This window comes from Onychostruthus taczanowskii, unplaced genomic scaffold (assembly GCF_017590055.1).
Source record: "Onychostruthus taczanowskii isolate IOZ18803 unplaced genomic scaffold, ASM1759005v1 scaffold37, whole genome shotgun sequence".
Taxonomy (NCBI): Eukaryota; Metazoa; Chordata; class Aves; order Passeriformes; family Passeridae; genus Onychostruthus; species Onychostruthus taczanowskii.
The window spans coordinates 1,903,605-1,930,976 of record NW_024501126.1 but is presented as its reverse complement, the minus strand read 5'-3'; the positions used below and the strand labels follow the sequence as shown (position 1 = coordinate 1,930,976).

Here is a 27,372-nt window from a genome sequence, read left to right as displayed (position 1 = left end):
AGCACCCTGTTATCACTTCACATTCCTTTCAACCACACATGGATTATTTCCTAAATTTTCAGGGTGCCACCCCATCACTGGCGTTATTTTCACGCGTGTTTGTTGAATTGACTTTTGTCTTTTTCTCTCTGCTCTGCTAATATCAGTTCTCCTGCCTCAGTTCTCTGCTTATTTTCATGCTTGCAGAGCCTTACCTTTAATACCCTGATGAATTCCATTAAGCTGTTTACCTTTCTGCTGGGCCATTGCTGGGGTTGTTCAACACAGATCCCTGCAAGGTGGCACTGACCAGAGCTGCTACTGAAGTCACAAAACCTTCTCCCATTTTGTTTTTTTTTTAATCCAATCCTTTTTTGCATATGCACCTAACAAACTGTCTGGCTTCACAGGCAGCTGGACACACAAATCTTCTTTTCTCCAGTGGCATTAAAGGCTTAATCCACTTACTTTTGTTACATTACTGTCCCACAGCCACCTCCATGACTGCAATTCCTGACATTTGCCCCCCTCAGACTACTACCCACTTAAAACTAATTCCATGAGCAATGCTGATGAAAAGACAAAAAAATGCACTATCAAAAGCCCCCATCGTGTTAAAGTAACTTTTAAAAGCATGAAGGACTGAAAAGGCTCAGAAAAAGCAAAGTTCCATGTCAGTCCTGCCTGTCCAGCATAATTAATGGACAGCCAAAAGTCAGTCCTGGCTCGCATTTCTTACAGCTCCACCACTAACCCACCAAGAGGAAACTCCTGATACAGCCACTGCTCTCCTTTACACACTGGAAATCTACTCCAGAGGATGGAAACAATCTCTGCTAGGTGTTTCTGGATTTTCATGCTCATCAAAACAGGCTTAGCAGTCCAAGAAACATGGCCCTGAATCATAGTTCAACCCCATATAATTAATTTGCTATCCCACATCCCTCCCTCAACTGAGGACAGAATACCCAATTAATAAGTGAGAAAGGCATCAGCTGGGAGGCTGTGGGAGGAAAAAAACCCATAACACAAAAATCCTGCCTCTTAAACTAGAAACTGTGTATCTGTGGCTAAAAGTTGAAAGAAAGATTCCAGTATTCCCTCAGGAGAAATGAATAATATATATGTATTTCTTTTTTAAAGGGTACTGTATTTTCACATTTAGAAACATTCCACACACTAAAACTGACACTGAGTTCAAAGTTAGCATTCTAAGATGGACAAGGATGCTCAGCAGCAGGGCTCACACCATTCCATCCACTCCAAAAGATCAGAACAGCTGCAATTCCCACAGTGCCCTGAGACCAGGTATTAAAGCCTAATTACTGTTTAGATGAGTACAGGGTTGGTCTCACACTCTTGGACTAAAGAGAGCAGCAGAAAGGGGAGTGGAGATCGAGTTGTGGCCCATGGAATAAAGCTGACAAACACCACCTGCTTCTCCATCCTTGGCATTGACCCACCTGGTCTGAGATGTAAAGAAACTGAGCTTTGAAGCCAAGCTGTTAGAAGGCTCCAAGTTCCTGTATCAACTTTCTCTGGCTTGGAATTTTTATCTGTATATCCAAGCAGGATTCCTTACAACCTTGAGTGTTTGCTAAGCGGTTCCTTCTCACAAATCCTTGTTACCGAGGCATTATTTTCTCCTAATGGATGCTTCCCACACTCTGCATTCCTCACCCCTTCCATCAGTGGGGGTTCAGCCAACTTTGAAGCTGCCCTTTCTGAGATCTGATGGATTCTACTAATCCTGTAGAGATAATCTTAGTATTTAAAACATACAAGATAAACAACTGGGCTGGGAAACAAATTTGTGGATGTTTCACCAGCCTCTCTCTGTGCTGAGTTCCACAGCTGAGTTCCACAGCCACAAGGTCCAGAGTGCCTGGTGTTCACCCCAGCGGTGGCAAGGATTCATCTGATGTTATTCTCACCAAGAATGACTTGCTTTATACTCTCTTTCAAGAACAAGGCACTCTTCTTCCTCTCCCCTCCTAATCGGAGGGTGTTTGAATACTGATAAATGGCCCTATTTATTGCAGATTGGGAGTTTTTATCAGAAGTAAACACAAATTTTAACTCACAGCTGACCTCACACAATTACTACTAATTCCACATTTAATCCAGAGATGGGTAAACTGTCAACTAGCCGCAACTTTTCAATATGCAAAATGACCTGAGGGTTGTAGTCTGTGTACAGTCACAGTCAGCAGTTAAACATCACTAAAGAGCAGACACAGCTTTCTCTTTGTCAAGGCTCATGTGGACAAACATGTACCTGTTGACAAAACTGTTTTTTTTGTTACTCACACTGGTTCTTGCATCAATGCCTGTAAAGGTATGTTCTACTCACACCTCTTTTTTAAGAATGTAGGCATCCCCATTTCACTCAGCAAAGTAAATGAGGATAAAGAAAAAAATATTAAGTATAGCTTTGAAAATTATTACAGCCTAACATTCCACACATTAGTATGCATTGATTCAAAATCTGTGGCATTTTTATTACTACACACAGTGCACAATGGATTTCTTTAAAACTGGTTTTAAATCTGAATGGCATAATTTAGAACTACCACTCTGTTACATTTTCCACTATAAATGACTAAGAACTCTCAGTATTAACTCCCTGTTAATACATCTGACTAGGAATAACTACTGAAATCTCTGGGATTACAACATCAATACCGAGGCTTTTTATGGGCCTCCTCTAAAACTGAAAAGTCCCAATAAAATCTCTTGCACCCCTGTTATTTTTAGGCTGAGATTTTTCTTCTCTGCCTCAACTTAATAAAGGAATGCTATTGTTAAGAGCTTGCACAGTGACTCTGTTTTGAGGCTTGTGCTTTAAATAAACATATTAGCATTCTTTTTAAAATATGCCAAGTCAGACCCCACATAATGTAGATTGATTTATCCGTGACATAAAGCCAGTTAAATCAACTAGACTGAACTCACAGGTGAAGCCAGTTCAGCAAGTAAAAGAGCAATCTGCTTTATAAATTTGTCATATTTCCCATTTTCTTTGCAAACAATAATATTTTGCATTAATAAAGGAAACTAGAGCTGTAATGACCACGGATGGACTGCTCTGAAACCAAAACTATCAGCATTAGCTCCAGGAGTTTCTCCCTGCATAAAGAATTCCTCTTAGAAGCAATCAACTCAGCCTGCTTCTCTGCAACCAGTGGCAGTCAGCTGGCTCATCACGTCTGTGCACATGAAATTATTCACCCAAAAACCAGACTTTTCTCCAATAGAAACATGGCCTGTTTGGTGGCACTGTTTGTGGTTCATTCACATTCATATCCAGAAGCACCACGGAGCAGCACCACACATGGCAGGGACTGTTAAATTGCTGGAGAAAGACATGAAATCTGAGCCCAGATCAAATCTGTGGGTACCAAAACATCCAGTGGGAGCTGGCTCACATGGACAATACACACCATAGCTCTCTCTTAGGTTGTAAGAGGTGTGTGGGGCTGCATATTCTATCACCATCTGTTAGAGCTGGGGCAGTTCTCTTCTGTTCACTGGGCAGTTTTCTTTATCTCTCCCACAACCAATCCTCCTTCCAGGAGATCTCTTCTGTTCATGGCCACTGAGTGTCCCTGCATGGCTGATCAAATTCCATCATCCCACTGGGAGATGCTCTGCCCAGGGGGAGGAGCCAAGCATTCCTACCTGGATAGAATCTGGCACTGGGAACACCACAGTAGCCTTTTCCCACTGCCTTCCCACAGGAGCAGCTTTTTTCTCCACTGCATTCCCAGAGGAAGACCAGGCTCATCTACAGCCCCCCTGGAGCTTCAGAGGAAAACTCCACCCTTGTCCAGGATCTCTACTCCAGCAGAACCACAGCTGGCACTGCAGGAGGGCTGAGCCACCATGGAATGGGACTGCTGCCACCACCCTGACACACAGGGGGTCAGGTTGTATTCTGACTCAGTGGTTTTATCCTTCTATCACATTTGTATTTTTAATTTTCCTATTAAAGAACTGTTATTCCTACTCCGAAAATCTTTGCCTGAGAGCCCCTTAATTTCAAAACTGTAATAATGCAGAGGGGCTTTACATTTTCCATTTCAGGGGAGGCTCCTGCCTTCCTTAGCAGACACCTGTCTTTTCAAACCAAGACAAGCTCAAAACTGGAACATTCTGCTCTGCAATAGGTTTTTACAAATACAAAGAATAGAGAACAAGAAGGAAAGTTCAGTATTCTTTTAAATAACTATCAGGAGAAAAACTGTTTGAATATTGTGCTCTTTCTTTTGTTATTTTTTTTAAACACTTTTTTAATTCCACTAGTGGAAAGTGCTTGTAATTTACTCAAGTTCAGTTAAGTGTTTGCTGAAATTGAGCTATTCAACAGAATAAATATCCAAACCCACACGTCATTGTGCCTGTAGACTGCACAGGTGGATTGTCTACCTCTAAAGAGCTGCAAGAACATTTCTTTACTTCATGTCCTTAATTTTTACTTTATTTTCCAAATCAACATCTTTCATCAGAATATGCATTTATCTCTCTTTTTATACCTGCCTGCTTTTTTGGAATGCCAGGCTTTCCTGAAAGTAGTCATTCAGAAGATTTAAGGAGTACAGAGCAGATGTTTTAAGTGGTTGAGAACACTGGACTGCATCCTGTTCCATTTTTGAGTCATTTGGGACAGCAAGCATTTGCTTTCTCAAGCTCCAGGATTTTTTCACAAAAAAAAGAGAGCCTCCAAAGACTATACTTGGGGACCAAGTCTAACATTCTGAACAAGATTTCTTCCTCTGAAGCCTTTATGACTTTATGATTCTCCTCTATGAAAAAAATTCTGTACATTGAAGAGAGCCCCAACCTCTGCCCATTACCTCTCCAAGGGGAACAAGCCCCTGCACAGAAGGGAACAGTCAGACTAAGGTTCAGCAGTGGACACTGGCAGAAGAGAAAAACCAAACATCAAAACTGAAAGAAGGGAATTTAGATCATATATTGGGGAGAAATTTTTCCCTCTGAGGGTGCTGAGGCCCTGGCACAGGTTGCCCAGAGAAGCTGTGGCTGCCCCATCCCTGGAAGTGCCCAAGGCCAGGTTGGACTGGGCTTGGAGCAACCTGGGATGGTGGAAGGTGTCCCTGTCCATGGCAGGGGAGGAACAAGGTGATCTTTTAGGTCACTTCCAACCCAAACCATTCTCTGATTCTATGATAACAAAATGGGACATGATAAACAGATAAGAACAGAACTATCACACTGTGTTCCTCATCTTCAAGATTCTTGTCATATCCAATAATTTGTTCTGTAATAAGAGCTCATGCAGGTTTCAGCTGAGGTTTTTTAACAAGTGGTGGCATTAAAGCATCTTTTGGACCTATGTTTGAGATGAGAGTGCATGGAGATTTGTAGCAGGATGTGTTTGGAAATATGCATCCATATCTTTCATGTATTATGTACATTCATGCACACCCAGAGTTAAAAATCTTTTCTTCAAAGCCTAAATCAAAACAGTCACACTTCACTCTGCACTGGCATGTTTATATAAATAGAGCATTTGAGACATTTATTAGAACACCAGCAATGGCCGTGATGCTGTTAGCTTCAACACAGATTTTAGCTACTCATCACTTGAGTTCTAAATATGAAGAATTTATTTTTGTGGAGCATAGCAGGGAAGAAATGCAGCCACTGCTCATAAATATAGAGGGAAATTGAAGGCAGATAAAGAGCAAGGTATAAGGAATTTCTTTGAGTATGCCTGATGCTACTTTTGGATTTATCACTATTATTTTACTGGAATAGCAGACTGTCTAAACATCCTACACAAATTATATTAATGATTAGAAAACCCCATTTGCTTACTGGGGAGAAAGCTCATATAAAACTGATATCCTGTTCCTGACACAGGTTTATACACGATCACCTCTTATAAGATACTATGTCCAAAAGTTCTTTTATTTAATAACTTAACAGTCATCTCCCAGTCATTGTTATGTTACCAAATGAAGCAGAGAGAAACTCTGGAGTATCTTGCAACTCCTCTTAATTCTCGTCATCATCCACTGCCAGCATTTCCCCAAAGGCCATTCTAAGAAGAAAAGTTGAGCACAGAAGCCCCAAACTCACCTGCTGTCACTGCTCTCCTCCTTATGTACAGCCAGCCAAAGGAATCCCATCCACTCTAGGGGCTGTAAAGGAGGCAAGGGAAACCTTGGCTCCTTTGTGAGCATTGTGCTGCTCTCAGCTCTGCTGACCATGGGGCTGTGTTTGTGTACACAGCAGCCTCCCACCATCTCCACAGTGACAGACGGGACTGGGTTAGGAAAGCAGCTCGTGGCCATGGTCAGGGTACTGCTAAGAGCAACTATGGCTCTCCAACTGCTCTTTATTAGGATTGTTTTATAGTACAGTACAGCCCACATGGAGGAAAATGATAATTTAGTAAAATAGCTCTTCCTTCTCTCAAATATTTGTATGATAGAACATTCCAGAATTTACTGCGTTATCTATGCAGCTTCTGAATGTTAAAGAAACTTGTCATCTGACAGTTGCTAAAATTCCAGAATGGAACAGGCCAAGCATCTGGGGAAACAGTGAACCAGCTTAAAAATCTCTTCTTCTTCTTTTATCAGTCACAACCCCCTTCCTTTCCCTATTCCAAAAAATCCCCAAACCTAAGTACCAGCAGGTAGTGGATCCTGCTGAGTTTTTTGTGCCTTTTAGGTCTCACTGAATCTGAAGCTCATTAGAGGTCAAGAAAATTAAAAAAAAAAAAAAAAAAAAACCCCAAAAAACAAAAACAAAAAAAAAAAACCCAAAAAAAACCCAAAAAAAAAAAAACAAAAACAAAAAAAAAAAACCCAAAAAAAAAAAAAAAAAAAAACCACAAAAAACAAAAACAAAAAAAAAACCACAAAACCCCCCCCCAAAATGCCCCAAACAAACAAAAAAAAACCCCCACCACCAAACCAAACAAGGAGAGAGAAGGCTTCAATACCTTTTTCCCCCCTACCTCTGTCATGAGGGAGAGAGGGATTGCTTCTCATTCCACTTCAAAAATATGTGTATTTGAAGTATTTAAGTAATCAGCAGCACAAAAAGGCTGATCAAATCTTAAGAGAGGATATCCAACCATACTGATACAGCTATAGGTTTTGGCTTGCTTTCTTAGTGATACCCTTCTTCTCATTGGAAGTTACCTGGGAACTGCTCCCCTATTTTAAAAATCCATTGGTTAAGAGTTGACTCAAACATCCCCAACTTCAGAATATGCAGCCCTGATCCACTGGTTGATCCAGGAACTGGAAGCAGAGAGAATACACCCAGAGCTAAACTTCACCTGCATCCAAGTTATTCACATGCAGAGGACATCACTGCCACGAGGGAGGGAAAAGCATATCTATGGGAGATGGGACAGTGTTAAAGCAAGGATATTATCTCTTCAATCTGTTCTTTGTCTATTATCCCTGCTGTGATTGAGACTATGCATATTAACAGCTAGTACTCCATTTTAATGCAGGAATACTTTTTACCTTTTCATTTTTTCCCTTCATCGGTCCATTAGGGGCAGGGAAAGATGTGATTTACTTCTGAAATTTGCACATATTTTTTAAGGAAGGCTATTCACTCAAGCAGAGTAATGCCCATGGATACAGACACCACTGACATGAACTGAAAATATCCCCATGGCTGATTCAAGCCTGCTGGGAACTTGGAGGAGATGGGTTCAGCCACTGCCATACTGCTGAATTACCTGTGTAATTCTGGAATTACACATCTTCCCTCCAGTCTACCACATCACTGCAGTTTCTTTGCTTCTGACCAACCAGCCTACAGGATCTGCATACCCTGGTCCATGTTCCCAACATTCTTTTCTGACCAATTTGCAGATGAACATACATTATTATCAAAAGCAGGGACTGCAGTGTCTTGCCTCCTCTTCAGCCTCCAGACCTACACTGACACCAGGCCTACAAATTCTAACCTTGCAGGATTAACTTGAGCAAAAGAAATGGCAACTAATAAAACTACATCTTCCATCCTTTTGCTTCCTTCTACTTTTCTGCTGTCACCACTTCTTTTCACCCATGTTATGGTGCTTTACAGCTTCTGTGCCTTCTAAGACATATCTGTACTACCTAATTTCAGTGACACATCTAGACATCATTGCATTTACAAGCAGAGAACTATGAGTTAAAATGTAACAGTGAATGCAATAAGAACATGCAACAAAAATCCAAGTGAGCATTTTAAGAGGTGCCCAACACTGGTGTACTGCTTTGAAATCTTGTGTTTCCAAAGGACACACTATGTTACAGTCAGAGTACTGGGAGTCCAAGACAAATTGTACGAGGAAAAAGTGCAAACTTTTCATTTAAAAGGTTGATTGCATTTCAGAGAGTTTTCCTTTAGTCATTACTAGAAAAACTTTGTATCATTGACAAATCAGGGATTACATCATGACTGGACCATGTTTAACCAAAGCTTGGCCCTTGTCCTGAGGATGAAGTTGTATTTGTTCTCAGATTTCTGCATAAATGCCACAACTCTCTAGTATGAGAAACTACCAGCTCTGCTGAAGAATGTACCACAACAGGCAAATACTCACAACCCTCTGCCAAAGATAAGCTCAATCAGAACTAGTCAGCACCTGCTCTTCACATTATCCCATAAACTTTCCTTGCCTGTTTTATCATTTGTTCAATCTGAGATAACTACAGAAATGATTTTCAACATTATCTCCTATTGATGAAACAGCCAACAGTCTGCAAAAGATCTTGTTCACTAGCAAGTGAAAATGGTGTCATTAAAAATTTACATCAGATTGGGGAATAAAAAGCATGAAGCTTTTTGACAAAAGTACAGATAAGATCTGAATGAGTTTCTCATCTCTCCTAGCAAAGGACAGTCTGAAAACTCAGAATTTTACCTGACCTAACTTCTAACGAGCAAGCACATGTGAACAGAACAGAAATATTGTGTAAAGTCATGTGGAACTTTGTGTCACCCACAGCTGACAGGAGCCAAAGCCCAGGATTCAGCAGCTGGATTTGCTTGTCTCTGTCCAACTCAGTACTCTGACTCAAAAGTCAAAGGACATTCTAGCTTAGACCATGAGCCAAGAGCTGATCACAGCTGGAAATTATTGTCACAGATATTGAAGTGTCCTGTCCCATGGCAGGAGGAGCCACACAGCCCTCTGCCTCCAAGCTCGGCACAAACTCATCTTGCTTGGAGGAAAAAATTCCCAGTCTTGATTTCACAAGTCTATTGCTGAAGAAAAGAACATTACAACAGAAAATTGTTCCAGGGATTAATAACTTTCATTAGAAATGCACTGGCATTTTGCTGCTCTGAATGTGTCTCAGATTTCACCCACTTTATACCTCACAGATACCCGACTCTCCTTTTCAGTCTGCTAAACTTAGTGCCATCCTTAACCAAACTTTGCCTTCCTACCTGTGTACTTCTAGAGGAGAATTCACCTTTACTTGCAGACAAAATAAGCTTTAACTGTTTGAGTTCCTAAACTTCATTTCAAGACACAAGGTATTATTTCCAATGGCTCTTCTCTAATGCCTCTCTAACACACATTCCTGGGAAAACAGTCAGTCTCTCTGAAGTTACAGGGTCTACATTCTTGTTCAACTCTATCCACTACCACTGTAACCAAGGAGAAAATAGGAAAAATACCTCTACTTTACAGAAAGGAGATGCAAAGGAAGCTGAACTAACAAAGAGGGCAAGGCATGGGGAATGAGTTTAGTATTAGCCCCCATTTCCCATTAGAAATTGAATTTAGTTTTTTGAAACTACTACCCAAAGGTACAGATAATTTACATGACATTTTCCCAGCCTGTTACGTTACTTTACAGCATGGAAAAAATTATAGTAAGATTAAGTAATTTGGTCTGATGGCTTCATTTCCTAATGCTCTCTTCCTGAATGATTGCTGGTATCTGTGGTAATGCTTCCACCTTTGGTAAATGCTGAGGTACAACTTCCCACACATAGCACCAAAGTAAGGACTTTGTTAATTCCTTGAAACCTACAGCTTGTTTAATCACTTTAACTCATTTGCCATTGTGTTTGCTACACACTAGTTAAGAATCAAATTGAATACTGGTATTTCCATTCCTACAAAAGCAAATGAAAAGGACTGACAACTATACTACCATCATTAACAAGTTATCTGCTAGTTTTGATCCAATGCTGGGAAAGCTGTTGCAATTTAACTGAGAAGTAAACATACATTTTAGTGTGTAAAACAATAAAAAAAAGAAAATGTCCATGTTCAAATTCTCATCTGCATTACATGTTCTATGCTCCATCATTCCACAAAACTGGTGTTAAACAGGCAATGAAAAGCAAAATGCTCTAAACAACCCCAGCCAAGAGACTCCTGCTTCATGCAGGAATTGCAGCTCCTTCACACCTGAGTAAGGCCACAAGGAGTAAGCCAACTTGCAGAGAATTAAGTCTGGGCTGGGCTCTCAGCTCTAATACATTTGTCATGTAAATTTTTCTAACTAAGAAAGAGTAACCAATCCTACATTGCACAGGTAGATCGGAAGTAAGACCACAAGCTTTAGTTCTGATTTATTATGTATTAAATATTCATGAATTATTAAGGAACCATTCACTGAGATTTAAACAACCCTACATCTTCCATATTTCTAAAGCCCTACAAATGTATATTTAATAACAGATAATTAATTTATAACAAAATTAAATCTAAATTAAATCCTTATTTCCAGCCATGAGAGAAACCCATTGGAGAGTGGTGAGATATATACTGTTGCTTTATAATAAGGTCACTTCTCCATGGCAAAATTTTTTTTCTGCATAGTATATTATTTGTGTAGCCAAATCAATACAGACCCACAATACAAGGGTGATGAGAAACCAAAGCAATCACCTCTGCAATGGCACTGTGTGTTGTTTTCTATTCTAATAAACCATTTAATTAGCATTTCCTATTGCTTCTTTTTTTCCAGCAGTGATCTATTTGGCCTTCACCACTCATCATTTTTTCTGCTCATAGTTTCAGTAAAGACAATTTAGTCAATTTTCCAAACAAAGAATTTTCTTATCAAAAACGAGCACAGCTGCTGAGAAACTTGGTCAATGAGTATTAACAATATCAAGATCCTGAACAAGTTTATTGCTCACATTCTACTCCTTGTACAACAAACTTCTAGGAACATCAGATTTCTGACCTTATTCAATCCTATGCTCTCTCAACAGGATACTCAAACCACTGGAGCCACAGAGCAGATTTTAAACAGCATTGTGTGAGAACTGCTTCCAGTTCTTTCACTGTCCCGACCTTACCAGTTTATGTCTCTCTACAGCAGCATACCCTAAGTCCTTCCATACCATAAGTCCATGCCAGCCAACCCTGCTGAGTAAAGCAGATGAAGCACAAACCCTCATTGATCACAGACAAATCTTTCTGAACCGTGGTCAGACCTCAGACTGAAAGAGGGGAAACTTAGGTCAGATATGAGGAAGAAGTTCTTCCCTGTGAGGATGGGGAGGCCCTGGCACAGGCCATCCAGACAAGCTGTGGCTGCCCCATCCCTGGAAGAGTTCAAGGCCAGGTTGGACAGGGCTTGGAACAGCCTGGTCTGGTGGAAGGTGTCCCGGCTTATGGCAGTGGGGCTGGAACTGGATGAGTTTTAAGGTTCCTTCCAACCCAAACCATTCTAGGATTCTATCTGTACAACAGGGAAGATGGAATATCCTTTCCATCCCAAACCATTCTAGGATTCCATCTGTAAAACAGGAAACAAGGAATACCCATCTACACGCTTTCACAAGACGGCCAGTCTTAAAATGTGGAAGAGGTAAAAAACTGGAGGAGCTCACAAGATCACTGCAGTGACTTTCATTGATGTCCCAGGGGCACTCCAAAGGTACTCCTCCTAAAGCTCCAGGCAGGGAAATGCCATGGCAATTATTGAAGTACTCTCAGCAAAGGACTGGCTTCAGAACCAGTTCAGAAGAGGCAAGGCCACTCACACAACTGGCATTTCTCTATGAGTCTCTTTCATGAACCTGAAAGGAGAGTGTAGCCTGGTGGGGGTTGGTCTCTTCTCCCAGGCAACCAGCAATGGGACAGGAGGAGGTTTAGCTTGGGCACTGGAAGTTTTCACAGAAAAGATGAATGGGCTGCCCAGGGAGGTGGTGTATTCACTGTCCCTGGGGGTGTTTAAAATAAGACTGAACATGGCACTCAGTGCTATGGCTTAGGTCATAGGCTGAACTTGATAATCTCAAAGGTCTTTTCCAACCTAGCTCATTCTGTGATTCTGTAAATTTGTCCTGTTTGATGACATGGAAGATCTATGCAACCCACGGAGGAAGGATCTGAAACTGGTTTTTTTTTCTAGTCTGGATTCTTAAAAAAATAAACCCGTTTCTTCAACTGCTCTGTTCTGATACAGCTTCAGAAAGCTCCATATTAAGAGTCTCTTGAGAGTAGCATCTTTTACCAACCAAGTAACATAGCTTAGCTGGTACTCACAGATCTTATTTTCCCTCTTATTTTACACAGAGATCCTCTGCCCTTGCAGAATAATATAATTATCCTATAAAAGCAGAGAGCATATGGAGTGCTTTCCTCCAAGCAACGGAGCTGAGCACCATGAAAACCATGAACATAAGCATTTTATTAGAGGTGGTTTCCCTTTCCCACCGACTACTGAGAGCTGCTGTGAAATTCTGTTGAAGTCATACTGTGACAGGGTACAAAACCGCTATGAAAGGATTTGCCTGCATTACACAAGGTTTACTGTTAATTAGCTCTTGTACACATTAGCAGCAGATAAAACCAGCTTTTTTTTTTGTTGCTGTTGAGGAAGTGATGATTTGTTGAGAGGACATCCTTTTTGGATATAAAACTAGCAACAGCATTGTAATTAGAGTTAACATCTACACAACATTCTATTGAAGCTCTTGACAATAGTGGGCCTGGCTAATTAGTTTCTGTTAGTTAAAAGGGAAATGTAAATGAAATTTTCTTGGGGCGTAAACAGAGACAGCAGCTTACTCAGACCAGGAACATCAGTGCTGGTGCTGATTCTTTCCTATCACAACCAACACATGCTCCTGATCACATCTCTACATATACAATATCAGATGCATCAGAAAACAGAAACTTCACTCCTCCTTTGATGATCTCTCCTAGTACTAACTTGAATGAAGCCTAGCAAGGATAAACCAATTAAAATTCATACTTTAGGTAAAAGCTTTGTCCACAGCCTCACTCCAATCACTGCACTTAGCCAAATTTTTCTGGTGAACTTGAAAGCAACCAGCCTTTCCTGAATCTCTAGAGTGTTTTCTTCATGAACAACAGAGCATTTTTTTTACAGTTTTTGAATCATCCTTTTAGACAACAGTTATCCCAGTCTAGGGAGCAGACATACTCATGTTTTTGCTGATTGTTCCAGAACATGCTGGCATGTTCTATTGTGTGCTATTCCAACCACAAAAAACACTGAATGCAACTGCCAGAAAGTAGCAAAAGGAGGAGTGGCATTGTAATAAGAGGCAGGAAAGGAGGATAGATAACTCCTTTGGGCATCCTGGGAAATTCCAGCCTTCCTCTGCTTTCCATCTTTGCTTTGGCAATTTCTAGGAAAGACTGGTATGGAAGGTGGAACCAAAACAAAAGCCCTACAGGAATAATCCATACAGGAAGCTGCATGAGCAGCTGTTCTTTTGGACAGAACTCTATTAAACCTAAACGTTAAAAAAAAAAAAAACCCAAAACCAAACTATGCAGAAAGAAATGCATTGCCAAAAGTAAGGTTGTTGTCCCACAAACTTGAAGGGACTCAAGATAAGCAGAAAAACTGAAGTTTCACCAGCCATTTGGAAAACAAGCCATGTGATGCACATCTGATTCCTCTTGATTAAACATGACAGAAAGAATTCCTTTGCTATTCTACCAGACTCTCACAAAAGCCTTCAAGTCAATGGATCATGGCATAAACAATTTGCAAACTAAAAAACTGGATAGGAAAGCAACACTGCTATGAAAATGGAAATAGGAAAAGATGAGGAATACCTTGTTTGGGTTAAAGCCCTGCTCTCACTTTGAGCAGAAAAACCTGTCCCCTTCTACTCACTGATAATTCACGTCAATGGCAAAAACTCAAGTCAACAGATAAGGGTCAGATTGATTATTAATTAATTTAAAATTTTTAAACTTCAGGAGGGTGCACAGCTGTTAGAGACATGAAGAAGGTTCTATCTGAAGTTAAACACATCCATTTTGGATTTACCCTACTGTAACAAAAAGTGTCACTTTGCCAGTGCAGTTTTGCCCATTTTTTAGCCAAACAGAATGAATAATTTTAACAATAAAAAAAAGCACAATTTCACAAATCTAATATAGAGGTATGAAGTTTCCTTCTTTGCCTTGAAAGTGAAAGAATACATACTGACATTTAAACACAGTGCAGTAGTTTTCCTAGAATAAATTCAGCAAGGCTGAAACAAACAAAAAAAATATCCATCAGATCCAAAGGAAACAGGAAACATTTGAGGGCCTTCCCCTTCAGACTGAATGGAGCAGGAGTAAAACCATTGAACAGAGTAAAACAATTCCTCTCATTTCTGTAGTTTGACAAGGCTCTTAAGGAAATAATAACAATAATAACAATAACAATAATAATATTAACACATTATATATATGTATATATTATTATTATTATACATTTCCTGTATTTGTGTTTTGAGTAAATTTGATGAAATTGGGGTCTTTAAAACTGGGGCAGCTATGTTTGGATATGTCCATCTGAAAATGAGGCCCCACAGAAGTATCTCAAATTGGATATCCCAGATCAGAAAGATTAAAACAAAACATTGAAATACTGAAAAATGCATCTCCTGTTGCTTATTCATTGCTTAATGAATGAAGTCAGAACTGATACTGATTTAATAAACAAATGTAACATTTGATAGCATTTATAGTGCACTGTTTTTCAAGTTCAAAAATATTCTCCCTCATAAGCTAGGAATAGGTATATTCACATTATCTACACAATTAGGAAGGAAAGGCAACCTTAAAACCTTTTGAAAAAGACAAGAAAAAAACTCAGATTGAAAATCTTAATGAGGTGGGTTTGATTGAATTTATACGTTTTTCATCTAGTCTTAGCTCAGGAGAGTAATCCCAAAGCCTAGAAGTCATATAAACCAGTTTGAATTTAAGAATGAACAAACTCTATGGCAATGAAGGGCTTTCATGAAAAAGAATGCAGAATAAAGCCTACATTAATTTGTTTCAATTGTCATTACAGAAAAATAAAACTGCTGCAAGGTTACAATTTTTCTTTTAAACAGAAAATGAAAAAAAAAAACAAATAATAGTTTTATGTGAAGTAAAGAAGAAATTTTGTTTTGCTATAACATTTACTTTTTCCAGGGAAGGCATATGGAAGAAAGAGACTCATTTGCTCAAGATTTTGTCTTGAGCAAAAAACAACAACAAAAAACCCAATAAAAAGAAAATAAGTGCATTCCAATTTTACCAGAATTTTTACCATCTAATAAAATTTTATCTGGAAATATGAATACTTAAAGGAAATTTCAGAATTTAATCCTTATTGATTTAAGCTAAAAATAAAAACAATTCTAAAAATCAGCCTAAATGAGCAGAATATTTAATTGGCTTTCAAACAAAAAGCAAATTTGGATGTAGAGAGGCAGATCTCCCAGAATACAAGGTGGGTGTGTGTTCAAACTGGCTGCTATGACATTCCAGTGGCAGGCAGGTGTGAAGGATGGGGTGGGGATGTTACCTAGCGTGCTGTGGCAGAGTGGACTGCCGTGTCCATGGATAGAAAATGCAGTCATGACTAGCTGGGCCTCTACACCTGCAGGCAATTACAGAACAAACCACGTCATTGCCACGCCCCAGGACATGCACACGCATGCGCCCTTGTCCACACGTGCAGGATGGAGACACACAGGCAGCCAGCACCCAGCCAGTACCTATCCATCAGCCCAATGCAGTCCTCCAGGTGTGGCCCTATGCACCTGCAGCAAATCCAAAGTGGAAACAGGGAGAGAAAGAGAGACAGCTGTTATTTACACACCCAACGAGCAGGAAGCCCCTCTGTGTTCTTAATTCTAGCTCTTCTCTTGCTTAAGAGAGACCTATGTCACAAAAATTATAGCTTGTGACAAGAGGAACAATAATAGCAACAGCATTCCAAGGCAGGCCATATCTTGGCTCAAACAACACTTAAGGCAGGTTTCACCTGTGTACGTGGGAGTCCTGACAACAGGGCTCTTTTCCTGTGTGTTTTTATGAGTCATCAAACCAGTGATTACTGCACAAAAGCTGTTCATTTACAAGTCGAGATTTCCAGGAGCACAATCCAGAACTTGCTTTTCTTTCTGTAATTGATGCAATTGTTTGTTTTGTTCTAAGCTCCCAGCCAGGGTAACTGAAGAAATATTTTGGAAGCTGAAAATCCTTTTTTTTTTTTAACAGGGAAGCTCAAGGATCAACTTCCAGCAACAAAAACCACAGCAAAATGGTGTCTGCTGATTCAGACATTTTATTCTGCTTTCCTTAGATGCTGCCAAAAGTCCTCCACCTGCACAATCAGCAGGCATTGGGAATGCAAAGAATCACTAAATGCAGCACCACTAAAGCACAGCCATGGAAAAGAGTTTGCAGAACATGTGTGGATTTCCCTTGCCCCCATGAAGAGCAGGACTGCTTTCCTGGCCCCCTGCATTCAAACATCAAGTCAATATATATTTACAAGGCAGTCAGGATTCTCAGAGACCTAAAGCTGAGCTTTTAGGGGTTAAAACCACCTGACCCCCTTCAGTGCTGCACACCCAGCTAGGCATTCTAGCCATGGGGAGTACCTGGCCCTCAACATTTAAGAAAACCAAACCATTTATTTCATCTCTTTAACAAGATCTTAGAGCCATTTTATTAACAGGCCCTTTGGCTGTACATCCACTACAGGCAGCAGAGGTGATCTGACACATCCATAGACTGCAACTTATTTCTGTTGAGGCATTTTAAATTTAAGGTGTGATCCCCAACGCTTTTAAAGTTTGCTGTTTTTCAGATTGGCTTTGATGGAAGGATATGCATGCCAAAAAATCTGAGAGTTCAAATAAGCTCCCATGAGATCTTCTTTCTGCTTCACCATCACTTGCCACTCCTCAGCTTTTGCTGCATTTAAATTAGTATCACTCTGCTGTTATAAAATGAATTCAATTTCCCTGTACCTGCTCATCAGGGAGAGGAGACCAAGTAAACCTCACCCCATGTTTGTTTACTTGAATTCTTATTTTTACATAAGACATTTACTCTGACATGCAAATACAAACTGCAAGGATTTCCTCAATGATTGCTTCCTCCAGCATACGTGCAGACATAAAAAAGATGCATTAAATATCCAGATAATGCATAAATGTAAGGGTTGATTTAAACACAGTTCAAAAACTTAATAGAGAGAGCTCTTGGAATTTCAGCTGTCCTGAGCATCAGCACTTGAGAATTCAGGACTGTCTGAATTCTAACCCATCTCAAACACATCCAATGTTTCTTCCTTTCATGGCATTCTCAGCAATTTGGAAAAAACAAGCTCAGCAATGAAGAAAGCTGAAGAATTGCTCAGATTGTCCACTTCCTACCATGCTAAAAAAAGCTGAGCTTAGACTCTTGCTGTAAATAAAAAGAAGGGCATCTTCAAATTCGAGGTCTGAGAGCCTGCTACTGGTTTAGAGAACCGGCAGACTGACATCAAGAGCCTGTAGTCTCGGAGTCACTTCACATGTTCATTTGGAGAACAGGACTGAATCCAAACTGGTACTGCTGGACCTCACCCAGTGCAAGTTGAAGTATCATTGATTTTTATTTCAAACTGTAATCTTCTTCAGTGGACTTGACTTCCCCAAAGAGAAAACTCTGTCCAGGTGTAATTCCATGACTCCTAGTTAGGCAGTTCCCAGTTTCCTCCCCGAGTGGCTGTCCTGGCTACACGCAGGGAAGTACAACACTGTGTGAGTCATGGCAATATTTATTCACAGGGTATTTTGTACCACCAAGTCATCAGGTATTTTTCCCCAGGAGGGAACTCCCTTCATTTCAGGCTTTTTGACCCATATAAGCCTGATACAATCATACATCATGCTGTTCACACCCAGTGTTCCTTCTGTTTGGAGTCTGGATGATATTTTCTTTTCCAAGTTGGCTCTGTAAAATGAACTGGTTAATTGAGACATGCCAATTCATTAATGATATATTCAGAACCTTACAAAAGTTCAAAACAGCTTATCCAGAAAATTACACTTGGAGCTCATCCTAGCTTAATAGATAATCATCCTCTGAAAGGAAATTTGGGGTTTTGAAAATTGCAGTAACAACTATATTTTTTTCCAGGAACAATCCAGAAATATTGTCATTTATCAACCTTCTTTAAGATTGAAAGGTGGGGTTTCAACTGCACAGATATGGGGTAGCAAAGCCAGATGAATTCTCAAAAATCTTGGTCACTGGAAACAAAAAAGACTGATTTTACAATGGTGTAAGTGGATTATCTCTGGGCAGGAGAAAACCCTTTTTGTGGTCACTGTTGGTATGGATAAAGTCAGACAACTCTACCCAAGGGCTACTGAGCTAACAGGCGAAAGGAACAAAGTTGAACTGGAGTGGGGGCTAGGAGAAAACTTCGCAAAATGAAAGAGTACAGTTTTTCTTATCCAGAATGTGTTTGCAACATTCTCTCATCTGGAATTCAAACTTTCATTCCTAAAAATACACCTAAACTTTAGAGACAACACAGTGCTTCTGCCCTCAAATCCTTTCAGGACCACACACTGTTGCTGGAGCTCCCCTGACTTCTCTCGTCATGGCTTAGAAGGAAAAGAGCATTTTGGTGAGGAGCAATGGCCTCCCTTCAAAAAGCTGTGTGACAAAACATTTGTATGATGAGGGGAAGTGTCCAGTGAGATCTCCCATTTGTGTCCTGCCCAGCAAGGAAGCAGGCTGTCACTTGCTATTGTGTAATTAGTGTTTTATTAGTGTTTTATTCCTGTATCCTTCATCAGTTTTGGCTGGCTCTGCAAGAAGAGGTGCCAAATGCTTTCCAACTCTCTTGAATTAAGTGGGATAGCTGTCCCACATGCCTCAGATCTGCTCCAAGCTGGCTGCAAGTAGCTGATACTTATCACAGGGATACAAGGACAAGAGCACAGTTGTTGCACCCAAGGAAGTCACTGTCTGACAGTCCTTCTGGCCAAAGCAAGATCGTTAACAGGGCTGGATAATTACACACCTATTAAGAGAAACAGTCATTACACTTAAATAAGGGAGGAGAATGGTGCTAGCAAACCTCACTAAAGCAGTCCTCTGCAAATGCCAAGATGGAAGTTGTGGCAAAACACAGGAAACAGAGGTAGGACAGGTCCTTCCTTGGTGACAACTGGTGGGGATGACTGGACACATCATGTGAGAACTAATAACCTATTTTATCAAGCAGCACTGCAGGAACGAGATAATACCATACTGGGAAGCATTGCTCTGCAGCAGCTCAGCCCTTCTGGATGGGTATCCCAGCTGTACTGAGAGGGCACTGGTCTAATTCCAGCACTTGATCTGGCAGCCAGGAGAACAGATGTGGAGGATGAAGCAGAATTAAGTTTTCTCTCTACCTTTGAGCCAAGAGCCAAACTGCAAGCTGTTTTCTCTCCACAACCTATTTCAGTGAAGAATCATGATGAAGGGGAATTTAAATACTACTTTCTAAAGGAAGGGTATGAAACCAGAGAACTCAGCCTTGAAGGAGGAAAGGAGAGAGTAACTGATTTCCCTTCTCTCTGTGGGCATATTCAGGCCCTGACAATGTTGGCAAGAAGATGGACAACCTGCAAACCCTAAACATCTTGGCCAGTCATAAATACCTTCAGTAACACAATCACACGCCACAAAGTCTCTAAGAACACTAAAAAATAGTAAGCCATGCTTACTCCGACGTGGGGGGAAGAGAACATTGTTTTTCTAAGGGATAAAAAAATACCTAAGAATAGACACATCAACTTTTTAATAAGAAGACAAAGATTTCCACAGGGAAATTAGTGTCATGGAAAAGGAATAGTTCCTCATCTGGGAGATGGGAACATCATGGGCTTTGTGTACGTAACTGGGGGACAGACCTTTAGCCCTTTACCTGGTCCTTTTTCTGGGCACACTGTGGGACATTCTTTCACCTAATCAGAAGGACAAAATAAAAAAGGGGGAAAACCAGAAATCTAAGGATTAAAAGGACAACATCAGCTGGCATAAGGGAACCCAGTGTCAGCAACAGTTGCCAATGAGGACTGCCAAAGTCAGCTAGAACTGCCTAATGCCCTTAATATTTGTGCTTGACCTAGAATGTCACATTTTCAGCACAAGACATAAAAACCTTCCTTCTCAATCCAGGCAGATGAAAATAAACAACCACTTGTAAAATACGAATGCCTATGGAGAAGTGGAAAGGCATGGAAAACCTTCTGCTCCCTTCCAGGTATAGGAGAAACACAGTTGGGTCACAAACACTAGAAACAGCTGGGTCAGTTAGAACTCCTCAGGGAAGAGGAGGGAATAGGATCATATGTTGCTCACTGGAGGCCAGGAGAGCTGCAAGGCCCTTGCTATGCTGGGCAGACAGTAAATCCATCACACATCCGTGGCTTTGTCACATTAGATCAGCATTGGCACCTTCTCCATCTACGAAGGCCAGGACCAGAGCTCCTGGAGTGAGCTTGTCTTTTAACATCATTTCTTCTCACCCTCTTCTTCCACAGTAGCAGTGTTTTTCTTATTACATAACTGATTTAAAGGGTCTGGGGTGGGGCAGACAAATCTGTAACAGATCCTGGCTGTGTCTCTGTGATCTCCTTCTCATTTCCCTAATGGCTCTATTGTAATTAGATTTGCAAAACCAGCAAAAGGTCTCATTTCGAATGGCAACAGCTGTTGACATCAAGATTACATTGAATAATTTACTGGTTTAATTTTAGCTGCTAAACAATAAGAGCCTCTTGTTGAAGATTATTTCACTGGCTGATGTTTTCTCTTTTCCCATTGCTGCCTCTTCCTCTCCTTGTAAGCTGGACACTCTGAACTGCCCCATGGAAAAGGCAGTAATAACTTACATGGCCTGTGCAAAACTATAGGTGTGCGTGTGACTATTGCTGTTGTGCTGTACAGGTTCTTAATTCTGGCTCACATCCATGGGCTGTATTATTCCAAGTGTAACAAATTCCAAGTGTAATAAATTATTCTGGGCACTTTAACAGGACTTCAAAAACTGATGGTCAGGCTCCTGTACAAAGTCTGGTTTCAAACTCTGTGCATCAGTCCCTGTAGGGAAAGGAGAGCAGTAACACTTTTGTCTCACAGTAGTGCTGCTGGCTTAGCCAAGTAGTAGAGACTCTGTCAAGGAGAAAATAGTAAAAAAAGTCATTTTACAGGCCTAAAATTAAGTGAAAGCGCAGTATTTGCTACAAACCAGTGTAAAAGGAAAGCTGAGAGCATTGCTGTGGAAAGTTCTTCTCTGTGGTCTTCAAAAGTGTTTTTTTGTGATAAACTGCTGGGCATTCACGACTAAAACCTGAATGTCATGAGAGACCTGAAAATCAAAGGTTAAATTCCTACTGCACACTCTCTTTTCAGGAGTGGGACAAGTGCTTTACTAAGCCAAACTAGCTATAAAGCCCCCTGTGCTAGGATTGGAGGGATCCCTGCAGAGCTTGCACTCACCCTTGGGTGCAGTTGGGATGACAGGGATGGCACTCCCGATCCTCATCGGCGTACTTGAAAATGAAGCTGTTGGCCCCCTGCAAGCCATCAGGGCATTTTTCCACACAATTTGGACCATCCTTAAAATGGAAACACTTTGTGCAGTGGTCAGGTCCCTGGAGAATGTGGAAGAAAGAAATGCAGTGCATTGAAGTTACTCTGTCCTTTCCTGCTGCACTAGGGTTGCACTGGCACACACCCAGCAACTCCTGCAGCAGCTTCTCTTCCCCAGGATCAGTGAATTATCTGCACGGCTCCAGCCTCTCAGACAGATAATTCCTGGTGCTTTTGGCCATTAGCTTCTTCCGTAGAGTGCAAGACTAAATACCAGCCTCTAGATAGGCTTCTTAATATTATTGGTGTGCTTAATACAGTGAAGTCAGTGCTCACTTTAATGCTGAGAAACTTTCTGCTACACTATTCAATACTGAAGCAGCTTTGCAAAGTTCTTCAGTGGGATCTCCTGCCTCTGCACCTCAAAACTATTTTCCACAAGCATTCTGCACATGGCATCTGGTCACAGCAAGAATGAAGGACTACAAGGTCCTTCATCCTACAAGATAAATGATTACAAGGTCTCCTTCTTAATGCACATGAAGACCAAATTGTTAAGACCAACAAACCAAAACTCCTGGACAATGTAAAAGTAAAATTTTAAAGGCGTGATGATAAGCCAGTGTATAACTAAATCAGGTTGAGCATTGGCCTAGGATTTTATGTCCATAAGCCCTGCTACAAATCCAAATTTCTGATGGACTGAACACTTGAAACATTAGCTTCTTGTCTTATGGCTGTATTACAGAAAAACACAGTATTTTAAAAAAATTATGATGCCTTTCTTTTTTCCATTCAGTAAGTCACAGAAATAAAGAAATAAATTACAGGCTATATTTTCTCAATTATGAAGAGCCTAAAATACAACTCCTCATTTCCAGTATACTTGTGACTTTTAATCTTGGCAATACACAAAAAACTAGAAGAGACAATTTCTATCTCCCAAATGAGCAATAATCTTTGAAAGACAAGTTACTGGCCATTATAAAGATGAGAAAGAGTTACCCATCATTTAGGATGCATGGAAAATGTTATTTATCAAAAGAACTTAAGTACAAAAAACCTCCCAGCATATTGTCCAAACTGAGAGACACAGACAAATTCCTCCACTGTTGTTTTGGGTTTTTTTTTGGGAAGGGGAGTGGTGTATAAAGAATGAAAATAGGGATAAAAGAGGGCACTCAAACCCCAAATGCATGCTATCTGTCTGTAAAAATTGCATGCATCTGTACCACTAAAGCATCAAGACAACTCAGGAAAGAAAAGGACAACTTTTTAAATCACTTTCTTAAGGAGGCAGATCCAAGGTAGATCTCAGCACCAATTTAGCACAAGCAGCATTCCCTCCCTACACGCAGAATATGTGTGTTTTCTGCTTTTGTTTCACTAATTTTTTTTTATCCTTCAGCACATTTTTGCAGGTTACCCTGAGCCATAACAAACCAAGCAGACCAAACCCTACAACACGACAGGCTGTGTCCTTACCGGCCCGTAGCAGGTGATCATGTTTTCCTCCATCTTCTCACACTGGGGATCACACTCCACACACACAGAGCCGTTTGCAAACTCTCGGAATTCCCTGAGGAAATATTTTGCAGGCAGGTTAGGAGAAATCTGACTCCAGGCCAAAACTGAGCTCACCTGGCTGGGTCTTCACCTGATGGAATTGATCTCAGGTGTCACAGCCACCAACTCGTCCACAGCCACGTGAAGCAGAGACACCTTCCTCACCACTATAAAACTATAGTGAGGGCCTTTCTCTCATTTGGAAATACAGACTTCATTAACAGGACAAAACTGGTGGCTTCTTGATTTTCACCTACAGGATTGTGGCTCAGATTCAGGAAGCCACTAGCCACATGTGAGCACTGATGACAGCTGCCCTTGTTTCAGGTAGGTCTCTTAGCACATGTTTTAAAGACAGTTCTCCAAAAGGCTCATAATGTTTTCGGCAATAATTCTAGACTGAGGTCTCAATCTATAAAATGTCAAAACAAATCCTTTTACTGATTTATTTAATGGATCCACAAGAAACCACCACTCAAGTGACTTTTTTTTTATTAACCACTTTTAAGGGGGGGGGGGAAAAACGTAGTGATGGCAGGTTGAATTTCTTCCTTCAAACATTTCAGTTGCCAGTTACCCCTCACCACAAACCTCCAGCACTTTCCCAACACAATCCATCCCACCTTCTTCTAGGCCAAGACAAATTCACATCTGAGCAAGTTGCTTCTCCCCCACTAAAGGCAGACTGAATCTTTGTAGCAGGCTCAGAGTGGACGAGGCCAAGCTTTGCAGGGGGATCCCATCTTGCTGCATTAACCAATTACAATATTTGCATGAACCAGTTACAGATGTGCTGCACACTCATTTTAGGGGGCTCCAGAAGCATCCAGGTAAAGGTTCTGAGCTCAGGTGGTCACTGCTCACCCTCCATTACTCTACAGACATTGAGATCTGCTGAGGACATCAGGATGGAGCTGAGGAAAACCTCACTTGAGCTCACCCTTCCCTGGCTCTGGGAGTGTATTTTTCCTGCTGAGGACTAAAAGAGATGTCAAACATAGCTAGACCTTGGCTGAAGAACTGTTGCTGCCCTACAACATCAACATGCAGAGCTCTCCCACAAACAAAAAGTTCTCCCCCAGCCCAGGTTATAAATATTTTCACATATTTAGGACAGAACTGAGCCTGTGGAAAGTGTCAATGCCATTCACCGATGGATAATGAGTAAAACAGAACATACTGATTGAGTCTCCTCATGCTCCATGACATGCTCCATGGCAGCAAAAGACATCAAGGGGGATCAACTTATTCCAGTGCACTGACACCACAACTGGGGTCTGCAACTCTCCTTATTGGCAAGTGAAGGGGGAGGAGAGAAGGGGAAGTTTTAAGTACATAGAACTGTGCTCTAACAAAGTATTTTTTGCAAGCCTTCTCCAGGTGGAAGAGTTAGAATATTTCCATGCATTTGTGGGAGCTCATTTTTCTCTCATAAGGCAGATTCAACTACCTTGTGCTGTGGAGGTGTTCCCCCAGTATAAGAAGCAAAATGAAAAGAGGAAAAAACTCCTGTTGGGTTTTTAGATTTATATTTGTGTGTGCAATTACACAGTGCATTATGAAAAAGAGAGTGAGTTTTTCTACTTTGGGGTCCTTATTCAGGGAATTTCTTTATCAGATGCCTCAATCCAACTTATCTGAAAGAATATAATTGTATGGTTCTGAAAAAGGATATCAAGTAGGGAAAAATTAGGATTTTTTGGTAACTTTTCACCTTAATCAAACTATTCATGTTACCAGCAATGCAAAAGGTGCAAGGTGATGATGTGCATGAAAACTTAAGTCAGTGGCATACCAGGGAAAGTGTTCCACACAATTCAGATTTAAAAATCCTTAAATCTTACCCCATGACACGTTTCACCCCAAATCAGTAATACTGGCAGTGGGCCAGATACTGATTAATGCAAACCCAAATGACTTGCTCACTGAAGTCCTCAGCAATGCTAACTAGCAGCTGTGGGGAGAAGCCAAGGGGAGTGTCTTACCCGTCGTAGAGGTTGCAGGAGTCGATGCAGGTCCTGCCCCGGATGAAGCGCTTGCAGGACAGGCACTGGTCTGGCCCTGGCCCCCAGCAGCCATCGCTGGAGCACAGCTCGTTGCACACCATGCCATCAGCAGCTGCAGAGACAGGGCTGCTGTCAGGAATGCACACAGCCCCCCCAAACCCAGGGGAAAACATCCCGGCCGCACCGAGCGCTGGAAACGTAACCGGGGCGTCCACATTCCCCAGGAATGGGTGAGACACCAAGCTCAGAACTCACTTTGGTTACAAATCCGTTGCACATTTAGGTGAAGTGTGCTGTTTGGAATTGTTTCATTTGCAGAGTCTAATTAATTTACTGCACTCATGAAAAACTCATAACTTACAAAACTACCTCAAACAAAATAAAAATGATGTGAACTTCCAAACTAGAAGAAGATAAGAAGAACCCCTTAGAGCTTGAAACAAGAAGCAAATCAAAACTGAAACAACAAGAAGGAAACCAAAACTAAAACTACAAGAAACAAACCACCAAAGAGCTCTCTCTGTACAAGAATTGAGAAGAATAAATTGTAACATGAAATTAGAAAAATAAATATATAATAATATTAATTAAATATAAATTTATATTGCATTTCTATAAAAATAATATATAGAGTATATTTATATATTTATTCTATATAAACTATTTATAAAATAATATTTATTTATAATAATGTATGTATATCTAATTATATCTATTAATTTATATTTTATATAAGATATAAATAGATAGTGTATATATAAAATAATATAAATATAAACTATATAATATAAATAAATACAAACCTATTGCAAAACTTAACACATAGACAGCAAATTAAGAGACAAAAAAAGAAACTAGACTCCCAGGGAGCACCCATGTTCTTTAAAGAACTATCCTGCATGCAGGCAGCACTAAATAAAAATACACACCTACTTCACAAGTTTTTTTATATAAAGTTTTTTCCACAAATCACAGGACAGAAAAAAGCAAATCACCATTGTGCCACAACACAAATACACAGAGCATTCAGCTGGATATTGTGCACTCTCCTGGTCTGCTCCTTTCAGAAAAAACTGAGCAGGAAAAAGATTTAAGAGAGTGCTGCAAGGATGATCAAAACCAGAGAAGGGCTTCTAAACCAGGAATAACCAGAGAGGTGGGGGAAGAAGGACATGATTAAAGTTTCTAAAATCCTGAATGGCAAGGAGGAGGTAAGCAAGCATGAAACAATTGTTCACTGCTTCTTCCCAGTCCCTCATGGGCATTCAAAGAGACAGGAATCCAATAGGGTTAAAATCTGAGATTTTTCTTTGTAGAAAATAAAGATCAACCTGTAAAATTCCCTGACACATGACATGGTAAATGCCAAAAATTTAAAGGATTCAAAAAATCAACTGTCTGAATCCACTGAAGTTCTATTGAACTAAAATATAAAATGCTACTTATGAATTGAGGACTCACTGAAATAAAACTTATGGACAGTGAGGAAATAACTGAAGCAAAGACACCATTAATTGTGATTTTAAAATTGTTTACTGCAAAAGCACCTGAAGAGCCAAAGAGCCTTTATACTAAAACACTCAAGCCCACACAAAAATACACAATGAGCTAAGGGTTAGAGGGAAAGTTAGTTTAAAACAATGTAAGTCTGTATTTTTATTTTATATAAATAATTCCCTATCTATCCCTAGGTGACTATCTAGATGATGAGAAGATGGAGAAAATGAGCAAAAAGCAAAAGGAACACATTATCTCTCCAGTATCTGAAGGAAATCTGGGTGCACTTTCAACCTAACCCTGGCATGTGAAAGGACAATTAATTTGAATTTATTTTTGCACAGTGCAGTGTTTTACACGAATGGATTACATACTGGACTGAGTAAATTAAACCCAGCAAGGACCTGAAATATCAGTGATGGCAACAATACAGACACTTGTTTGCTTTGTACACCATTGGAA

At 40.4% G+C, this 27,372-nt stretch overlaps 1 protein-coding gene across 2 annotated transcripts in view; it reads right to left on the bottom strand.

Moving 5' to 3' along the window:
- Positions 1-27,372, bottom strand: part of ERBB4 (erb-b2 receptor tyrosine kinase 4) — a 575,852-nt gene that overhangs the window by 120,938 nt on the left and 427,542 nt on the right. The window contains exons 13-16 of one of the 2 annotated variants that reach the window (XM_041411680.1): positions 25,393-25,525; positions 23,327-23,420; positions 21,749-21,903; positions 15,774-15,848 (exon numbers count right to left, since the gene is read on the bottom strand). In XM_041411680.1, coding sequence (XP_041267614.1) covers positions 15,774-15,848; positions 21,749-21,903; positions 23,327-23,420; positions 25,393-25,525 — 457 coding nt within the window. Of the gene's footprint in view, positions 1-15,773; positions 15,849-15,966; positions 16,012-21,748; positions 21,904-23,326; positions 23,421-25,392; positions 25,526-27,372 lie in introns of both variants that reach the window. The other variant, XM_041411681.1, reaches the window with a different exon arrangement.